This window comes from Lathyrus oleraceus, chromosome 1 (genome assembly GCF_024323335.1).
Source record: "Lathyrus oleraceus cultivar Zhongwan6 chromosome 1, CAAS_Psat_ZW6_1.0, whole genome shotgun sequence".
Classification (NCBI taxonomy): Eukaryota; Viridiplantae; Streptophyta; class Magnoliopsida; order Fabales; family Fabaceae; genus Lathyrus; species Lathyrus oleraceus.
In genome coordinates, this window is record NC_066579.1 from 390,029,220 (window position 1) to 390,050,126 (window position 20,907).

Genomic DNA, 20,907 nt, shown 5'->3' on the forward strand with positions numbered 1-20,907 from the left:
ACGTGTCGGTGTCGTCTATAAGAAAATTAAAAACAATGAGTGCATGAATAAAAAAAACATATTGTAGTGTAGTGTAGGTTCAAAAGATAAGAGTAAGTTGTTTCACACCACACCTCAAATAGCAACACTCTCCTTTCACTTTTCTTTATCAAAAACTTTCTACACTTGTTTACTAAGCAATTATTATATACTCCATTTTCATTTTAAGAAAACCTTCATTCTCATTGTGCTCATAAGTTTTACAAAAATGGGAACATCTCAAAGAACAACATTAGTAAACACTGTGTGTTGTTTAATTATTGTGTTGTTTTCTCTCACTGTTACTGTTGTGGTTGGTGATTTAATAACAGATCAGAAGAATCTTACAGCTAAATCTAAAGATGAAGTGAAGTGCACGCCGTGTGGTGAAGTTTCGTCGCCGCCGCCACCTTCTCCTCCTCCGCCGTCTCCGCCTCCAGCTTCCACGAGTAACTGTCCTCCGCCTCCTTCTCCTCCGAGCTCCGGCGGTGGTGGTGGTGGTTCAAATTATTACTCTCCACCGCCGCCGTCTACTTATTACTACTCATCTCCACCACCACCGGCGACGTCCACCGGAGGAGGTGGAACAGGTGGTTTGTATTATTATCCTCCGCCGAATGGTGGGACTGGGAACGGGAACTATCCTACTCCGCCGCCTCCAAATCCAATTGTACCGTACTTTCCTTTCTACTACCACACTCCGCCACCTTCCGCGGCGGCGCCTCCACTATTTAAGGGATCCGTAATGCTCTGCGCCGTGTCGTTTCTGGTGTTGTTTTGATAGAAAAAAGAAAACAAGAGAAACGAAAATTGAGGTAAGTAAATTAAGTACATGGAATTTTGCAGATCTCGAAGATTAGAAAGAAAAGTAAAAAAAAAGTGAGATCGATGAAAATGGAAAGTGTACTTATTTTTTGCTGTCTCTTTAATTCTGATGTAATGTAGGTTCATCGATCTGCAATTTGTTGCCAATTTGTAATTGTATCTAGCTATTTTATTTTGTTTAGTATGAACAAATATTATTTAAAGAATAAATTAAGCATTATTCATTTCCATTTATATTGTGTTTAGTATAGATTATTATTAATTAAGCGAGTTTATACTTATCTTAACCATGGGTGTGCTATGATAATTTAGTGTCCATATGATTAATCAGTCAAGTTTATCAAATTTATGTTGTTAGTAATCAAATTCCAATACTCTCTTTTAGCTTCCATATTTGAACTCAGATATAAACACGTTGTTTATTCTGGTTCTTTCTGAATAGAGAGATTAAGTACTCTCTAGTAATTCAATTTCAAGTAAAGTTTATTAGTTTGTTTGAAATTATAGTTTGGATGTGGCTGATGAAGATTTTAGTAGTGTTTGACAGCTGGAAAATGAGAGGGATTATGGTGCATTGGAGGTAATTGAAAGGAGTGGTGTCCACTAAATTTATCTTCATCTGATTCAAATTGTTTGTTGTTGGGGGAGGGTCCTTGTGTATTGATTCGTGGCAGCTTTTATTTTTGGGTACTAGTAATAATTTAGTATAGGAAAAATTACACTCTACTCTTTTATGTTAGACCTAAATATCAAGTATTTTAAGTTTTTTTTGCCTTATACATTGTTTGTTTGTTTCTATCTATTTTATTACTTTTTTCCTCCAACTAGCTCACTCAATATAGGAGCGTTTCATTAACGGGTTTCTACAAATGAATAAAATACGAACATTTGCAATAAAATATTGATAGTAAACTCTCAATTTAATTTATATAATTTTTTCTAAATAAATAGATACCTTTAGTTCCATAGCAAAAAAATAAATTGATCTTTTATAAAAAACACAAGGATTTATGAATTTTTATGAATAATAATGTTGTAATTCATAATTCTATAAATGTAATTTTTAAAAGAATCGATTTTACTATTAAAAAGGAGTAGTGACACATCTTGTTGTTACACGTTTATCTTTTATTTTTTAATAAACTTTATTATATTATAATGAAATATATTTTAAGTAAAAAATTATTATTATTATTATTATTATTATTATTATTATTATTATTATTATTATTATTATTATTGTCGTCGGTAGTGTTTTTAGCATGCAATAGGACTAAAGACAACATTCTCAATCACAAGAAGCACATCCAAAGGCATATATTGAGTGGTCTCGTAATCAAGAAGCCAACACTAAATCTTTATCGTCAAATATCATCAAGATCAAAGGATCTCTTCTATTCCATGTCGGGTGACCTATGGTGGTTCTAACCATCTTCTATATATAAAGTTCTGCATGCGCCAAGATTTAGGTATTTTATTCACTCTTACATTCTAACTACTTCTCATTCTCCTATTAACTTGGAGCTAACCTTGTAAGTCCACCTCGCTTTGTTGTATCAAAAGTACGCCCACCACATTTGAATTGTATTTCACTCCGTCGTCAACTATTTATGGTTCTTATACAAAATAGAAGCGTTGTTTGTGGGAATCAGCTTTTGATTATCACGAATTTCCACTATCAGATCCTTCTGGTTTGAAAATGACATTTCTCCACAACGATCTCGCTCGAAAAAAGACAATGATGTCTAATCCATTTGCGAAAATCACCATAGATTCTCCGGCCTTAAATCATCACCTTATCTCGTCGTCTCTCCGATTGACGATGAATCATCTAGCAAGGAGGATAAATTAAATCAATGTTTGATGCAAAGCTCTTCAAAATTACTAGTGACAACTAGAAGACAGACTTGTCCTAGGGTTCTGAGACAACGATAATGTGAATGCAATGTAACACTTACATTGGTCATAAATGTTATTTTAGTGAACCACTTGGTGTTAGGAATCCTTATTGATAATGGGAGTTCTTACGATGTCATGTACACCAACGTCTTTATAAATTTAGGGTTACATGATCGAAACCTCATACCATATGAAAGCGAGAACCTTCTAGCATTCAACTACTCCACCACTCACCCTAGCAGAGTCGTGGAATTATCAGTGTCTATCAAGGAAGGGAAGGATGAAAAGATTGTGACTGTGTATTTCTTGGTGATTCCTAGCAGAAGCGTCTATAATTGCATCTTAAGGAGATCTTTCCTTGTAACGTTAGTTGTAGTGGCTTCTATTATCCACCTGAAGATGAAGTATCACAATAAGTTTGGGGAATCAAACTTCATTCTAACTGATCTATGTAGAACACGTCTGATACACCAAATGATACTAAAGAACCCTCGTGCAACCGTCCTCATTTTCGATAAGAAAATGAAGACAACTCTTCCATCATCCATCACCACACTCAACCTTGATGTGCGAGAAGATTAAGTTCTGCAAAATGACAAACTTAACTCACCAACAAAGACCAAAATAAAAAATATGGAGATTTATCCTAGATGGAAACTTTGATGTTATACAATTTGATGAGAATCCAACAAGATCAATCTATGTGGGAGATGATTTGATGGCCACATTAAAAAAAAGGACTCGTTGAATGCCTCATAGCCAATACTAGTCTTTTTGGAGTCTCTCTGAAAGAGATGCTCGACATAGATCCAAGTGCAGCCTATCACTGATTGAAAATCGACCCCTCTACCTGATAGTGACCTAGAGAAGGAGACGACAATCCCCCAAAGGCGAAGCGATAATGAATATGGTTCAGAACCTACTCAACGCCAAATTTATTTCCTAAGTAATGTGGATCGTTTTTGTGTCTTGAGAAGTGGGAGAGTTGGTGAGAAGTGGAGAAATTAATGTGAGTAGAACAGTTAATGAGACGTGAAAAACTATGATCTTCTAGAAACTAGAAACAATGATGGGATTCTGAAAATATTTTTATGAAAATGACAACACGCAATAAAGTGGTAATGATGACGATGGCGTCAGTGAAAGAGTTAGAGTGGTGTCGAAAATACATTAAAAAATACCACCTTTCTCTATTCTGATCTAAAATAGAAACATGGCATTTTGGGGGGCAATTTGTTATCTCATATTTTTTACACTGGCATTAATGTGATAAAAAATCATATAATAATGACTTTAGTGTAAAGCCAAAATAGTGAATAACGGCCATAAGGATTTCAACAAATGTGACTTATCGACAAGGAACGTCATTGTGGTCGAAATTACAAGCGAACAAGGACTAAGGAGTTGCGGACTTAGTAAAATTCAGAGTTTCAAGACATTCTACGTAGTCAAATGAAGTGTAAATGGATAAGATCAAACGGTTACTGAAAGACACGTGGAAGTTTGTCGAAGAGGAAAGCTGCATGGAATTGAAGACGTGGCATGTTATGTGTAGTCGACCGTTGTAGACACCTTAGGATTAGTATATAAGTAGCGTTAACTTTGAGTTTTAGGGGTCCGAAATTGTACGCAATTCTACATAACTCAAAGTATCTGTGTGATTGAGAAAAGAGTTTCAGAATGTACGTATGCGTTCCATTTTTTATGAATTAAAACATTTTATATTCAAACCATTTCTGCATTTTCAATCACTTTATTTCTTATGTATTTCGATTTTAATTTAAATTCCAATCATTACTTTTAAACTTCATTTTGATTTTTAGTTATTATTTTCAAATTACACATTTTGACATTTATGTCAAAATCATTCAAGTTCATGATTCACACAAAATATGTCTTGAGATATTTTCGATTTTAATCCCTTAAGTAAATTGAAACTTGTTTTTGTTTACTAAATTTCACGGTAAAAAAATTGGCACACCCGGTGGGACGATTTTTGTGTGAATTTGTACCTTTGTTTTTGAAAATTCCTATTTTTAAGTTCTGCATTTAAGAAACTTCTTATATTGTGAGAGTGCATAAGATTGAGGAGTGGTAGGATAACCAAAATGGAAACTAAAAATCCAGTGAGGAGATACGTTAGGAAGATGGTTAATCCCAAAAACAAAAATAATAATAATAGATAACAACCAGTCAATAGCACTGGGGCAGGTACGATTTCTGCAAGTTTGAATGAACCAGTTGCCTCTATTGCTAGCACGGCGACCATACCGTCGACGAAGATTATACCATCAAATCCAAAAGAAGGGGCATTTTCCCCTTTGATAATGCAGAGTCACCCAGTGACTCCTAGAACGATTATGACAACGGACTTTATACCTTTTTCCACCAATTTCACAATGCCCATGTCGGGGCGTGAACAACCTTATGGTATGCCAACATCAATGATGGCAAGCCCATATACTAACCATTCGACGTTTGCTGACAATGTTGCGGATGTATATTCACCAATATTGGCATCTGGCTCAGCCATAGGTAACCCCGATCAAACCATACAATCCCAAGTAGGGATGGGATTTGGTTCCCATGCATTGCCAACACTTACTATAAATTATGTGATGGCGATGAGACATTAGATGGACGAAAGTAACCATGATATGGTTAATACGCTTACTCAACAAATGGGTACCATATTTAGTCCATTAATTAAAAATATGAACCAGAGTTACCAACAGTTGGCAACTCAAATGAATCGAATTGTTGATTTCTTTGGCGCTTCGCCGGAGTCGGTTCAACCCATTGTACAACCTCAATTGGACAAGCCAATTCAAAACTAAGGGATAGACCATGAGGAAAACATAGTGAATCAGGGGCAACAATTTGAGCCCCGGGTAGTCTAACAAGGGAGACCTATAGAGGCCGAATGACCATCAATTTTGATAGTGAATCGAGACCAAGACGCGGACCAAGTGGTTCGTCAAGTTAGACAAGAGAATATGTTAGGAGAAAACAATCTTGCAGCCATAGTCAAAAGAATAATGACACAAAATAGTGTCAACATGGGCCTACAGAGGCCAAATTATTATCTCTTTTGTTGGAGTATGTTTTACAAACCGAACTCCCAAGGGGATGGGAAGTCCCTAAGTTTATCAAGTTTGCTTGTGATACTAATGAGTCCACAGTCGGACATATTGCTCAATATTTGAATGAGGCAAGGCACATAACGAATAATAAAAACTTAAGGATGAGATACTTCCCTAGTTCCTTTACAAAAAATTCTTTACATGGTTTACCACCCTTCCTGAAAATTCCATAAATGATTGGACTCGTTTAAAAAGGTTGTTCCATGAATAGTTCTATATGGGGAAATCTAAGATCAGTCTAAAAGAATTGTCGAGTGTGAAGCGAAAGTTGGCTGAAATAATTGATGACTAACTTAATAGGTTTTGATTGTTAAAAACAATTTGCTTTAATCAAGTTACTGAACATGAAGTAGTCGAAATGGCCGCCAGGGGATTATATTATTCTATTAGGAAGAAATTAGATACACAATGTCTCAGAGACATGGCTTAGCTGGCGGATAGAGTTCAACGGGTTGAGCGCTTGAAGGCTGAGAAAGCCGGAGTGTACAAAGGTAAGGAGTGAATGACTTATGCCAATATGTAAAAAAGTGACTTGATGTCAGATGTCGAATATGACCATATCGAAGAAAGTGAGGTTGATGTGCCTGAGTTAAAACCAGGCCCTCCAAATCTGTGTAAACTACTTACACCTGTAAACGGGAAGAACGCTTCTGAACTTGAGAAAAATGATAAGTTCCCTAAGAAAACATATACCTTCGACGTGACCAAATGTGATGAAATTTTTGACTTATTGGTTGCAGATGGCCAAGTACTAGTGCCACCAGGCACAAAAGTGCCACCATTAGAGTAAAGAAAGAAACGGGGGTTTTGTAAATGTCATAATTATCTAGGGCATAAAACCTCACAATGTTTTCTTTTCAGGGGTCCTGTTTATAACACTTTGAATGACGGAAGGATCAAGTTCACTAAAGGCAAAGCTCCTATGAAGATTGACTCTGGCCCACTGCAAGTCGGGGAAGCCAATGTTGCTTAGCTTATAGGAACTAACATGGTCGAGATCATTGATTTCGACATGGAGGCAGAGGGTGAAGCTTTCGAGAGCAATGAGATTCAAGTTGTTTATCCTAAGGCTGGTGAAGGTTTGCTTGAATTCCTCCATTGATGTAAAGCTAAGGATTCAGAAGTTATGTTGTGCCCTAGGTGCAATGTTGGTTTTTACAAGAGGGATGCAAATAAAGTGGAGAGTGCCCAGCAGGCGAAGAAGAAGGAAAACTAGAGGAGGAGCAAGCCTGAGTTCTATTTTGACAAGAGGGGAGTCCCTTAGAAGAAGGAGCGATTTCCCAACCATCGGAGAGGCAAGCCTCACACTTACATGTCAGCGTATAATGCTCCCCAAGGAAGGTGGTTGAGGCTTGTTATAAAGGAGCTGTCTGGAAATCAGAGGTGGGGGAATTTCGAAATCGGTTGATACTCTTCAATGACCTATCGAGAAAATTTCCAGGTATCGAAGAGGCGCTCATATGGTCCCAATAACTATAAGGGGAAGAACCCAATGTCACATACTCAATTGAGAAGACTTCAGAGGAAGAATAAGGCAGAGAAGGAAACTACTGAATCAAGCAATAACAAACCATACCATAGTCGAGTAAGTGATCAGACTAAGAAGTCAGTTGAAAGACAATTGTTTTCCCCTAAACAAGTTAAGTCGAAGGGAAAAGAGAATGAGGAAGTACCATCTAAGAAGGATGAATTAGTTATTGATAATTTTGAGTCGGGGTCAGAAGACGATTTTTATGTGTTGTATAATGTCGTATCGGTACTCCCAAGGGAATATGATTGTGCCACAGAAGTTTCTGAGCTAACAGATTATGAAGAGGAGGAAATGATGAAGCACAAGCTTGTGTACTATTTCGTCACGAACGATGGTTGCATTGAATAGCTAACTATTGTTGAGGTCGGCTTATCAAGTCGTGAGCCTTCATCATCTCCTTCTCCCATCAAGAGGAATCTTGGTGATAGCCCGTCCACTCCTATTGAAGGAAGTTCTCCCAATCAGGATTTCCTATCGCAAGGTGTTGAGTTTGAGGCTCTTACTTCTTTCTTTCAGGTTCCTGCAATCCTTCCTTCTTGGGTACCAAGCACCCCGAAGGAATTTGTTGCTACTCTGGATAACGATGACCTGGCCTTCATCCGAAGCTTGTTTGTAACTGACATATGGAGTATTTTTACACATGCCCCCATACCCTTTTTAGGGAATGGATCTTTGGATTCAATAGTAGTTGTCGACCATGACGATGTATTATGCTCTAGAGATCTTTATAGGGAGTGGGTCGGGCTGAAAAATAAATGTGAGGACCTTGAGTGCGAAAATTATGAGGTTGAGAAGGAGTTATCCGAGCTACAGGCCGAGCTTGTCGATTCTTTGTAGAAAGAGGTAAATTGGTATGGTTCTTAGTCATCATTGGTTGCTCAGATAATGAGATTGAAGGATTCGCTTATTGGGGTAAAGAAACATTATAAGAAGGATTTTGAAGATACTACGGAAGTGTGTCGTGCACTCGAAGCAAATCGAATTGTTCTTCAACAAAAGAAGAATGGTCAGATCAATTCTTTGAAAATTCTTGAAGAGAAAGTGGTTGTTGCATGGCATAAGTCTCAGGAGTTCTATTCAACGTGTTATGGATGTCGTGTATCGGATCCAGGATAAGAGGTTGGAGCATGCTAAAGGATTTTGTCTCGGCCTTTCTACTATTGTCGATCAGTTGGATCCTTTCTGAGAAATTCCCATAGAGCATTTTGGATGTGGCCCAGCTGCTTCAAGGTCGGGCGCTGATGTTTGAGAATCTTTGTGTTCCCATTTATTTAATTTTTGCTCCTGCAAAAATTTTCCAGGCTTTGTGCCTCAGTTTGTAAATAATATTTAAATTTATTTATATCGCTACCTTTATCATATTTATGCTTTCCGATTTCGTATTGCAGTATTTCAATCGTTGACTCTAGTCGACTGAGATCTGAGGAAAGTTAGGGATTGCTTTCGAGCCTTACAATTTGCACAATTTGTTCGCTATAGAGAGAAGTAAATATTATTCACTTAAAGTTTAAATAACCTAAAGTTATCTGCAAGGTCATGTATAACTTCTTTGTTTGTTAGCACGTCATGTTAAGATGTACGCGTTGTCAAGGCGACATGTCGAACCACTCAAATGTGACTGTGATTGGAATGTACATGTGTAAGGGAAGCATTAGTTCAATTTGATGTGTGTGTATATTGGATTTGTGTTGGTGAGGCATGAGCTTGACTTTGGGTGTTTATGTTTCAAGGTGCACCTGTAATTATTTAGCATGGAACCGCCAGACATGGTTATGCTTTGGATCATATTCATAAGAATATAGATGAGTCCAAATAAATGTGGTTATGCTTTGAATCATACTTATAGACGAGGGACATGAAACTGGTTAGATGTGACCATGCTTTTTTAATAGTGCTCTATGTCATAAAGGATCATTCCCCGAACAAGGGTAGAGGATCCTCGTCCCTCTCCCCAAGGTGCTAGATCGAATCAAGGTGGATGGCTCTAGGCTCCACCACTCATATCCTTTGCATTGGCTAGATCTGAAGGGGGTGCGCCAGCTACGCAGGATTGTGTGTAGTTCTTCGACAATGGGTATTTGAGTGATGTATTGGAACGTGAAAAACGTCTCCAATAGCACACCTGGTGGAATTTGTTACTAAAGTCATACGTATAAAGCGTCTCCGATAGCTCCCCTGAATTTTGAAGACGCACAAGACGCTGCAGAGAATTGTTTGTGTAGTCGGACGTGCGAAGCATCTCCAACAGCACCTCTGAACTTTGGAGGCACACTCGATGCTAAAGGGATTTGATTGCTTTGGTCAGAAATACAAAGCGTCTTCAATAACACCCCTGAATTTTGAAAGCATGCTCGACGTTTAGGGGACTTGATTGCTTTGGTCAGACAAACAAATACTCTCCAAAATCACCCCTAGACTTTGAGTCAGTGTCAATTGCATTGGTTGTACCCTGGTTCGTTATCACGTTCATTCATGTCTTGGCTTCCTCAAGAATGGACAGGGCAGAAAGCATAGTAGAAAGAATATAATAGAAAATATACATATGTATTTCATTTCACTCTTATATAATAGTTTACAACTACATTAATTAAATCTCGCGGTCGACCGCAAGTGTATATCAAGCGATCACCCTCAGATGTATTATTCGGGTGGCTTAATGACCAATTGACTTGAAGTATTGGGTCCTTGGCTTAAGAGATAACAAGCCTATGATGAGTATGATTGATTTGGCTTCTCAGGGTCAAGGTGGACTAGCTCTTTTGGACTCGGATCTTCTTCGGGATGTCTCAGATGCTCGGCCAGACTGGAAGATTGGGGATGATACACCCTGACTTGTTCATTCCCTTTTGTTCCCGTAGAAATATTCACTGACCGTTCTAATTGAAGATCTCACGGACCCGACCTCTCTCTACCCAGAATCAGCTGGGCCGTTTAGCTTTGCTTAACTTATCATCTTTAGAAGTTGTTTCTAATACCGCGTGTCGTTCCCTTCCATCAGAACATGATCGGCTTGTGGCTTGCATGCCGATTGAAAGTTAAGTCACGTTATTGTATGGTATTGTTTACTAGTTTTGATTTTTTTGCTAATTTGGTTATTGTTGTTAGAATTTGTTTGCGTATTCGTAATTTGCTTACCATTTAATATTTGTATGTTTGTAATATATTCGCATTTGAATCCTATTGTAATTGATTCGTCTATTATAAAATTGTAGCATTAAGATCCCACGGTATTCAATGTATTTAGAGAGTTTGATTCCTTGATAATGTCTCTTTTTTAGCCTATCAAGTTATCCTTTTGTCATTTCATCAAACTTGACTTGAATCATAAGTTAGAACTATTAAAATTAAGATGTTAAGTGTTTGATTTGAATCATGTACTAAATGTGAGTCGAATCATAAACTTATAAAAATTGGGATTTTTTTCTGGACTGCTTGATCCGAATCATAAAATAAACCTAATCTGAATCACAAACTCTTGTGACTCAAATCAAGTGTTATCCATGAGTTGAATCACATGTCTGAAAGAAGTCGTATTTGGGTTCTTCCTTCATTGACTCGAACCAGGAATCTAACTTGATTTTAATCATGATTTTCTCTTGACTCAAATCATGACACTACAAAACCCGTTTTTTCCATCTTTGATATATATAGTTGTTTCTTTTGTGAAAGTAATAAAGTGTGTGAAAACCCAAAAAAGGTGAAAAACATTTTTGAGACAAAATACAATTTATCTTCTTTTCTTTAGTGAGCCTATACCCAGCAGCATTATTCTTTATATTCTTCTCTATAAAAACTTCTTAAGTATTAATCTATGTCATATTCACTTATTTTTATTGCACTTTATTCTTGTGCAATTTTTTTTGTTGTTGCTTGTAATTAGAGAGAGTTAGTTGATTTATCTTGTGTGTTCATCATGATCAATAAAGCTCATGATATCAATTAAGAACCAAGACCCATTTACCCAAAAATTAGAGAGAACATTATGTGTGTCTTCTTCTTTCACCTACATCTAACTACTTGACTAACACCTTGTGAATTAGAGTGCTTGTGAGATATTCTAGCACTATTCATCATCTTCATCCTTAGTATTTTCCCATTTTTTAGTATTTTCATCTCTAAATATTGAGTGTTAAGGGAGACTAGTGGTACATTAGAGTATTTAATGTTTTTGTGTGAAGTTTGTTATTTGTAACCAGTGCAAATATCATTTCTTGAATGAAGTTTGGTCCTCATTGTTATCTATCAACAAGAGAGTTTCAATATAGTCCAAGTAATACTTTGGCGAGATCAATTATTAATGTTTCATAAGGGGAGTTGGAAGTTGTCCTTCTTTGGTGGCATTCGAGAAAGATGGATCGCATACAAAGTTGGGAGTTGTCCAATAAATGCTTAGTTAATGGAAATCGCTCAGACAAGATATCGGTGGGATCAATATTTCCACACACAAATACTTGGAGCATGTTATTATGAATAGAAAGGTTATTAGATCAAGATCTTTAGTGATCTTGTTTTGTTAGCAGTTTGAGTGTTTGCATCAACAGAGGGAACTATTATGTGATAGTTCATTGTAATCAAAGTGCTTGTATCAAACTTATCAAAATAGAGGAAGATCGTGATTATCTTCCAGTGGTTGATTAACACCATTGAAGAATGGAGTAGGCAAAGCGAGGACAAATGTTGAACCACTATATATCTGTGTGTATCTTTTCTTCTTCCCTTATCTCCTTTTAATTTACTAGTATCTAATAATATTATTATTACATTAGTGCATTACTGCATCAATTGTATGTTATATAGGTTAGACTTTACTTATAGAGTTTTAATGTATAAGCTTAGGCATGTGATGCATCAATCTTATTGGATTATCATAGACACAATCATGTCTTGAATGAACATCTATGTAAAGTGTTTTTAAATCGCTTTGTTTAAAGCGACTTTGGTATTCTTGTAATTTACTTGCATTAGAAGCAACAAAGTATTTAGTTATATCATGTATTATTTCATTTTTTTAATTCATTGAGATGCTTCCAAGCTCTCCACTTTTGTATTTTTCATTTGCGCTTCTTAAAATCTCTGATTTCGTTTATAAAACCTAAAATGCCTTTGAAATTTTCTTAAAGGGAGAAGGTTTATTCAACCCCATTCTAGACTTCTTTGTGTCCATATTCTCATCCAACAATTGATATCAGATCCTAGTTGATCAAAGTCTTGTGACTCCAAAAGTTAAGGATATGGTTCTTTTGATCCTAGACGATTTTTTATAATCGTTTGGAAGCTTATGCAATTCAATGATATTACATTGATGTACTAATGTCTGATTATTCATTGCATGCATTAAATAGATTAAATTAAAGTAGAAACTTATTAGAATACCCTTCAAACATTAATTATATTTAAGATATTCTCTAAGTTTTGATTCATCTATGATTGATTGACAATATTTCGAGGTATGTGCAGTGAAACTGGGAACCTGTACTATATCTTGAAGTTAGCTCTTGATTAATCCTAATTAAAGATGAAAATACAATTCACACTATAATATGTTGGAATTTATGTGAGATAAAATTAAAGAAACAAAAAAACATCTTCTAAGTGACCTATTTTTCCAAGGTTATCGTAAAAAGAAGATAAAGGCAGCTTGCGGCTATTGGAAATGATTCTCCTAAGTTTCAACAATTACAAAAGATTCAAGGATAGATTGTTCTCCTTGAAGTTCTATTGATCTTCAAAGAGTTGAACAGTTAGTCGGGATTGACAAAGTGTGTCAATTAGTGAAAAATAAACCATCATCATTCAAAGTTCATCTGAAACCTTATGAAGAAGAGTGTGATAGTATACTTCAGACGTGCAAGAGGAGTTGTATCAAATTAGTATATGATTGATCGTGTTATTATCTTATGATGTTTTTTTTTGTTGATTACTAATCGTTCTCATGTGCAGCAAGTTAAGCCTAGATCGTCTAAATTTGGTATGATCATTCCAACCCTTTTTTATTTCTTTTTTAGTATACATAGTTGTAATTATTCCAATGTCTATATGCGTTGTATGTTTGAAACATGTATGTGTATGTGAGATGTTTGTACATTTCATGCTTTAATTTTTCAATCATTTATGCATCGGTTTAACTTTATTTTCGTCTGTTCATTGCATATATACATTTGCATTTAAATTCATTCATACGTGCATCATCATCAATATAAATTTCCATTCATTAAAGATTTAGCATTTTCGTTATATATATATATATATATATATATATATATATATATATATATTATATATATATATATATATATATATATATATATATATATAATATATATATATATATATATATATATATATATATATATAATATATATATATATATATATATATATATATATATATATATATATATATATATATATTGCATTTTATCAAAATCAACTTTTTTCATGCATTAAAATATTTTTTTAAAATAATGCTTCATGATTTGAATCATGAAGGTAACTTAGTTCGAATCAAACAAATTGAAATTTCAAGTTTTGGGTGTTGTTGAAGTCTGATTCGAGTCACGACTACAACGTGATTCGAATCACTGCTCATTCTTTGAATTTTTCAAATACATGATTCGAAACACAAAAATTACCTGATTCGAACCATGAAACAAAAAGTCATGCATTAAGTCCGTTTTCAACAGTAACGGTCCACTTTTTCGTTTTTCTCTTCATATCATTTCATTTCCCTCATGCATCCACACTCTCATTTCTCAAAACTCATTTTTTAAAACACCATAACAATTCATTATTCATAAACATTCATTCATTCCATTTCATCTCATCATCATCAACCATTCCCAAACCCACTTTCATCATCATGGACTCAACATGTATGTTCAAGCTCTAAAAAGCAAGTTATCTGAGAAACAAAAGGGGAAGAGATAAGTTCCTACTTCAAATTCATCTCCTTCTTAAGTTCCCAAAAGGCCGAGAACAAAAGTTTGAACAAACAAAGAATCATCTAATGAGGTTCAGAAAAAGGAAAAAATGGGTACTTCTCGTCAAGGCTCAATCAAAGATGTTTCTCTGATCAATATGAAAGTTTGCATGATGCACCCTGAAGAAAGTCTATTGAGGTGCGTGTGTAAATTTTCAGTCAAGCCAGTTGATTCTGAGTATTTTGTTGAAAATTAGTTTGAAACCAAGCTAGGAATTAAGTTTTTGACTCCATTTGAGAATCATGGTATGTTTAAGTTCTTGAGTTTGAAAAAGGATTATGACCTTGAGTTGGTTAAAGAATTCTATTGAAATTTTAATATTACTAAAGATGGATTAGAATGTCACCTTAAGGATAAGCTGATTACATTTTCTATCAATAATTTTAATTCTCACTTTGGTGTGCCTGCTGGAGGTAATGAAGTTAACACCGGTAACACCTCTGCCTCTCCAAGATTCCAAAAGCTTGATTTTGTGAAAACAATTTCTAAGTTAATTTTTATTGATCGACTAGATATGGTCAATTTCAACATTAATCATATTACTTTTGAAATGTGAACTTTGCACTGGATTGCTTCCAAGATGTTGTACAGGAAACCTCACAACTGGGCTAGGGCAGATGATCTTGATCTTATGTTGATGTGGGTGATGTTAGGTGACAAGCATAATAATTGGGTCACATTCATTTTTATAAGGATGGATCATTGTAGGTCCACTTTTAATGTCTCACTCTTCTACTAATTTTTTATTCAGTACACCCTTGAACTGAACGGCATTACTCCATTTGATTCTTATATGATGAAATCACCAAATCCTGTTGACGACTCTACTATTAATTTGATGAGGTACTACAAAGATAAATATGGGCAGTGCTACTTTTTACATACATATGGGACTCTAATTTATGAGGACATGATTGTGAAACCCTCTGATGAAGGGGTAGGTTAATCGTCTGTTGGTTTGCTTTCTCCTGATGTGAAAGTCTATCTTGATGAATTAGTTGGAAGAATTTTGGCTGATAATCAGATACGGGAAGAAAGGATCATGGCAAGAATTTAAAGGGTTGCAAAGGAAATTTAAGATAGCATGATAAAGCTAGAGGAAGCATTGAAGGCCGAGATGCAGAGTGGTGAAGCCCAGATCATTGCTCAGGTTGATTCTATGAAAGTTTTAGTTGAGCACCTTGGTAAAACCTATATAGTCTTTCCTCTTGGTTCTCCTGATCTTGATATAAAGTCTTTTAACCCCTTTCCAAATCTTGCAACTCCTCCACCTCCTCATGTAGAAGCAACTGATCTTACTTGATTTAGTTTTCTTTTCTTTTTCATGAATATCATAACATTAGCATATCATGGATAACTATGTTATTTTGGTGTCTGTCTATTTTATGACCCTTGACTATACTTTGGAGTATGTATCTTGTGACAAGTCTTTTAGTCACGTATATATGATATCTCTGTAATTCTCATTATGTTATCGTTTTCTTGATATCTTTATTAGATTTTGTGTTTGCGATAATTGGTTTCGTATGCAATTTATTTGGTGCTTGTTTAATTCACTAAGTATGACATTCTAATTTTGGATTTCATATTATCATGGATTCAACTATTTTGGCGTGTGTTTTCTCTTTGTCTTTTATCTCTTTTTTATATTTGTCAAAGGGAGAGAAGGTATTGAGATAATATCAATATTTATGTGCATTAAATGTTTAATGCATGTGGCTTTAGAGCTTTTACAACTCAAGTGGAGTGGAGTACACTAATCACATGAACACTAAAGAAACTAAACATATTCATTTCATCCATAAAATTTCAAATAATGCTCAAATAGATTGATCAACAATATAATATATCCAAACTTGTCAAACATCAAAAAGGGGGAGACTGAAAGTGCAGTCATGTTATCGTATGGTATCTTTTACTTGTTTTGATGTTTTTACTAATTTAAGTATTGCTGTTAGAGTATTTTTGGATATTTTAAATTTGCTTACTGTTCTGGACTGGGCCATGACACTAGGCACGGCACGGCCCAATGCTCGCCAAGCCCACGTCCAAACGACCATGTCCAAACGACCACGAGGACAAGTCAGGTGAACGACCGTCCGCCCGAAGCACGTCTCCCCGGCCCCTTAAATACGTGTCGGACAACGAGCGGGTCCTCCCCATACGATCTCCATCCACTCATCGTCAACCCACGCCGCGGACACCTAAGTTGTGTCGGGCAGAGCCATAACGGCATCTCACTCACCACGTCACCCAACTCCCCTATATTGTCTCCTTAGGGATAGGGGCAGTTGGACCAGGGGGCAGACCTTGGTCTAGGTCTTAACGCTTCTTACGCGTCCCCTGGCAGCTCCTCCTTGGGCCTAGCTAATCCAGCCCATTAGGAGCCTTGGCCCAGCGCTGGGGGCTCAATATAAATACCCCTTTCATGGCAAAGGGGCAGGGATTCTAACTCACACTCTGATAACCTCATTCTGTACCTTTTCTGACTTAAGCATTGGAGCACCTTGCAGGTACACCCCCCTCTCATTTCATTCTCCGGCCCATTCACCAAGACCTTGGAAGGCCCTCCTGACCAGGTAAGATCAGTGGCGCCGTCTGTGGGAATCAGCTATCCCCATCTTCATCAAACGAGGATCAAAAGCTCATTTATTTCTGTCCTTCCAACATGGCCGGAGAACAACATAGCGATCACAGCCGTCCCCTCGTCAACCACAATATGGACGACGGCCCGCCATCCCACGAAACGGACGCTCGGGACGGTCATCCATCCACCCCGTCTCCAGAGCCCCAAAACAACGGGGATGCCTCTCACGCCCACAATTTAGGGGCAGAGACATTTCATCCCATTCCCGTTCCCGTTGAAGGAGACGCCGTAATGATTGCCATGGTGAATGCCCTCAATCAGGCCGGTTCTATGCTCCACCAGCAACACGAACGAATCATGGCCCTCGAAGCCGAACGACAAGAGGCCCGACCCCAGCCGGTGAGTAGGATGCAACAACGTTCGGAGCCAACGAAGAAGCGAGGACGTCGCTCTCCAGAACCCCACGTCAGCAGGGCCCGCGCCCGTCGTGACGGTGGTCGAGCGGGAACATCACCAAGGCGCGGACGCAGCCCCGACAACAACGAACTGTCTCCCTTAAGGAGCGACGAGGAAGATTTGCATTGCCCCCTGTCTCGGGCAATAATGGAAGCCCCGCTCCCCAAAGGCATGGAGAAACCACCAAATCTAGCTGTGTACGACGGGACTACAGATCCCGACGATCACGTCGACAACGTCAACGCGATGCTCGACTACCGCAATGATATAACCGGGCACCTCAAATGCCGACTGTTCTCAACGACCCTCAGGAAAGGGGCCATGGCTTGGTACAAAAGCTTGGCCCCTGAGTCCATTACGTCATGGAGAGTCATGAGGTCCATGTTCACCAGGCACTTTACAGCTTCCCGTCGTCACCCCAAGACTGAGGCGACCCTTGAAGCCATAGTGCAGAAGAAGAATGAAACACTGCGCTCATACATCGAGCGATTCAACCAGGAAGCTGTCGAGGTAGATACCACCGAGCACATGAAGAAGTATCTCCTCGAGAGAGGTCTCTTGCCCGGCAGTGAACTTAGCAGAGCCGTAGGGATCGAGCCTCCCCGCACCTTAAACGAGCTCCTGCATAAAGCCCAGGCCTACATCAGATACGAGGAAAAGCAAGTGGCACACAATGCCCGCAGCGGACGTAACGCTGGGGAGACCGAGCACTCGAAACGCGAGGACACGAGCATTTCCCGTCGCAACGGAGACAAACGAAGAGAAGAAAGACCTCGCGAGCTCCGGGAAGGAAGAGGCCCCGCGGGCAGATATAGCGAGTACACCTTACTGACAGCTCCTCGAGAGCGTATCCTCGCAGAATGTATCAACTCTGAATTTAAGCAGGGCAGGGTCAGGTTCCCAAAACCGTCTGCACCAAAGCCCCACACCGACAAATCAAAGTACTGCCGGTTCCACAGAAGTCACGGGCACGTGACCGAAGACTGCGTCCACCTGAAGGATGCGATAGAAATTTTAATCCAAGAGGGGCACCTGAAGCAGTATACGAGGAAGAACGAAGCTCCCAGACACGGCGAGCCAGAGAAGAAGAGACCCCGGGAAGACACGCCCCCTGACAACTCTCCCTATCAAGTGGCCCTCTGCGTGTCACGACCGGAAGATTTCTTCCTCCCCGAACCATTGCCCGAGGGCAAGATCACTGCACTCAGCCCCTGGGAAAACTTCCCTTCCACACTGGTGATATCAGGAGGAGGAACTAACGGGGAATCCGCGGCCCTCTCCGTCAAACGTAAGTTCGACGAACTCCTACTGACTGCCCCCGAGCAGAAAGCGACATTGACAAAATACCGGGGAAAATCCAACCCAATATCCTTCTTCCTGGAGGAACTCCCGGGCGGATCCCCGAACTCGGGCATCCCACTATTGATAAGGGCAAAGATGGCCCAATTCGACGTACGACGCATCCTGGTCGACCAAGGCAGCTCAGTGGATATCATGTACGTCCACCTCTTCAAGACTCTGAAGCTAGACAAGACCAACCTAGCCCCCTACGTCGGATCAGATCTCCAAGGATTCAACGGAGCGACAACCAGACCGTGGGGATATGTTGAGCTCCTCGTCACCTTCGGCGAACAGGAAACGGCCAGGGAAGTCAAAATCCAATTCCTGGTCGTAGACTGTCCGTCTCTCTACAATTGCATCTTTGGACGCCCGACACTGGCCGAACTCACCGCGGTCCCATCCACCGTCCACCTAAAGATGAAATACTACACCAAATTGGGACGTGTGGTCACCATCCATGGTGACATCGAAGCAGCCCGGCGATGCTACGACGCCGCAGTAAAAGGACAGGCCGTAGTCAGCACGAAGAGCAACTGCAACAACAAAAAACTCAGGACCGGGGATCCTGCCCGAGGAATCAACGCCATCGACCTCGACTGTCGCATCGGGCTGGACGAGACCGAAGAGGGGAGGTTCCCCAAGGAACGCTCTCTCGGACACCCGGTCCGACCAATCCCCGACGGAGAGTTCGAACTCATTCCTCTTGGGGACGATCCGGAAAGGACGGTGAAGATAGGTAAAGGACTACCCGAGGAAACAAGAGAAGAGCTAGTAGCATGCCTCAAAGAGAACTCGGACCTCTTCGCGTGGAATGCCGCAGAAATGCCCGGGCTGGACCCCGAGATCGCGTGTCATAAGCTAGCTTTAGACCGGGCAGCCAAGCCCATAGCACAGCGTAGACGCAAGCAATCGCCCGAAAAGGCAGAAGCTGCCGAGCGAGCTGTAAAAGACCTCTTAGAGGCAAATTTTATTTCTGAAGCCCAGTACACAACCTGGCTCTCTAATGTAGTCCTCGTTAAGAAAAATAATGGAAAATGGCGCATGTGTGTTGATTATACTGATCTTAATAGGGCTTGCCCGAAAGATGCTTTCCCCCTCCCTAATATAGACATGCTCGTTGACAACTCTGCAGGTTTTAAACTCTTGTCCTTCATGGACGCATATAGTGGATACAACCAGATCCCTATGTCGCCCACAGACAAGAAACACACAGCGTTCATGACCCCAACGGGCAATTACTATTACAACGTGATGCCGTTCGGGCTCAAGAACGCTGGCGCTACATACCAACGCATGATGAACAAAGTCTTCAAGGACGAAATAGGGGACATGCTCGAAGTATACATGGACGACATGATCGTCAAATCACACGAGGAGACAACGGGACACAATTCACGGACGGAGGATTCCAGGACTTCATCGCCAGCCTGGGCACCACACAGCATTTCACGTCTGTCGAGCATCCGCAGACGAACGGGCAAGCAGAGGCGGCCAATAGGGTAATCTTACGTGGCCTCAAACGCAGACTCGGTGAGGCAAAGAGGGCATGGGTCGAGGAGCTACATAGCGTGCTATGGGCCTACCGCACGACACCACATTCTACCACCGGGGAAACCCCGTTCCGACTAACTTACGGCACCGAGGCAGTCATCCCGGTGGAGATACGGGCGCCAACGAGGAGGACGGAGGAGCCCCTAGACGAGGAAATGAACGATGAAACCCTTAGAGCCGAGCTCGACCTAGTCGAGGAGATACGTTCCGAAGCAGCTCTCAGGGAAACAACCCTCAAACAAAAAATAGCACTACGCCATGACGCGAAAGTCATAAAAAGAGAGTTCCAGGTCGGCACCCTGGTCCTCAGAAGAAACCAGAAAAACCCGAGAGAGGGCAAACTGGCGGCCAACTGGGAAGGCCCTTACCGCGTCCGCGACAAAACGAGCAACGGGGCCTATTACCTAGAAAACCTACAAGGAGAACAACTCGCTCGACCATGGAACGCAGAAAAACTTAGACAATATTACAGCTAAATACACCACGGGGAGACGTGGCAGGTACGACCACGCTCTTCGTCCCCAAAACCCCAGGGAGGAACCACGAGACCCGGGAACGATCCGGGGTCACATAACAA

The 20,907-nt window shown here is 39.5% G+C and overlaps 2 protein-coding genes across 2 annotated transcripts; both read left to right on the forward strand.

The window, feature by feature from the left end:
• The first annotated feature begins 247 nt into the window (after positions 1-247).
• On the forward strand, positions 248-799 carry LOC127109507 (leucine-rich repeat extensin-like protein 3). The gene has a single exon (XM_051046053.1). The coding sequence runs from the start codon at positions 248-250 to the stop codon at positions 797-799; it is 552 nt and encodes a 183-aa protein (XP_050902010.1).
• Positions 800-17,063: 16,264 nt separating this feature from the next.
• Positions 17,064-20,282, forward strand: LOC127109523 (uncharacterized). Its single transcript, XM_051046054.1, has one exon. It carries the CDS (start codon positions 17,064-17,066, stop codon positions 20,280-20,282), a length of 3,219 nt encoding a protein of 1,072 aa, XP_050902011.1.
• Positions 20,283-20,907: the final 625 nt, after the last annotated feature.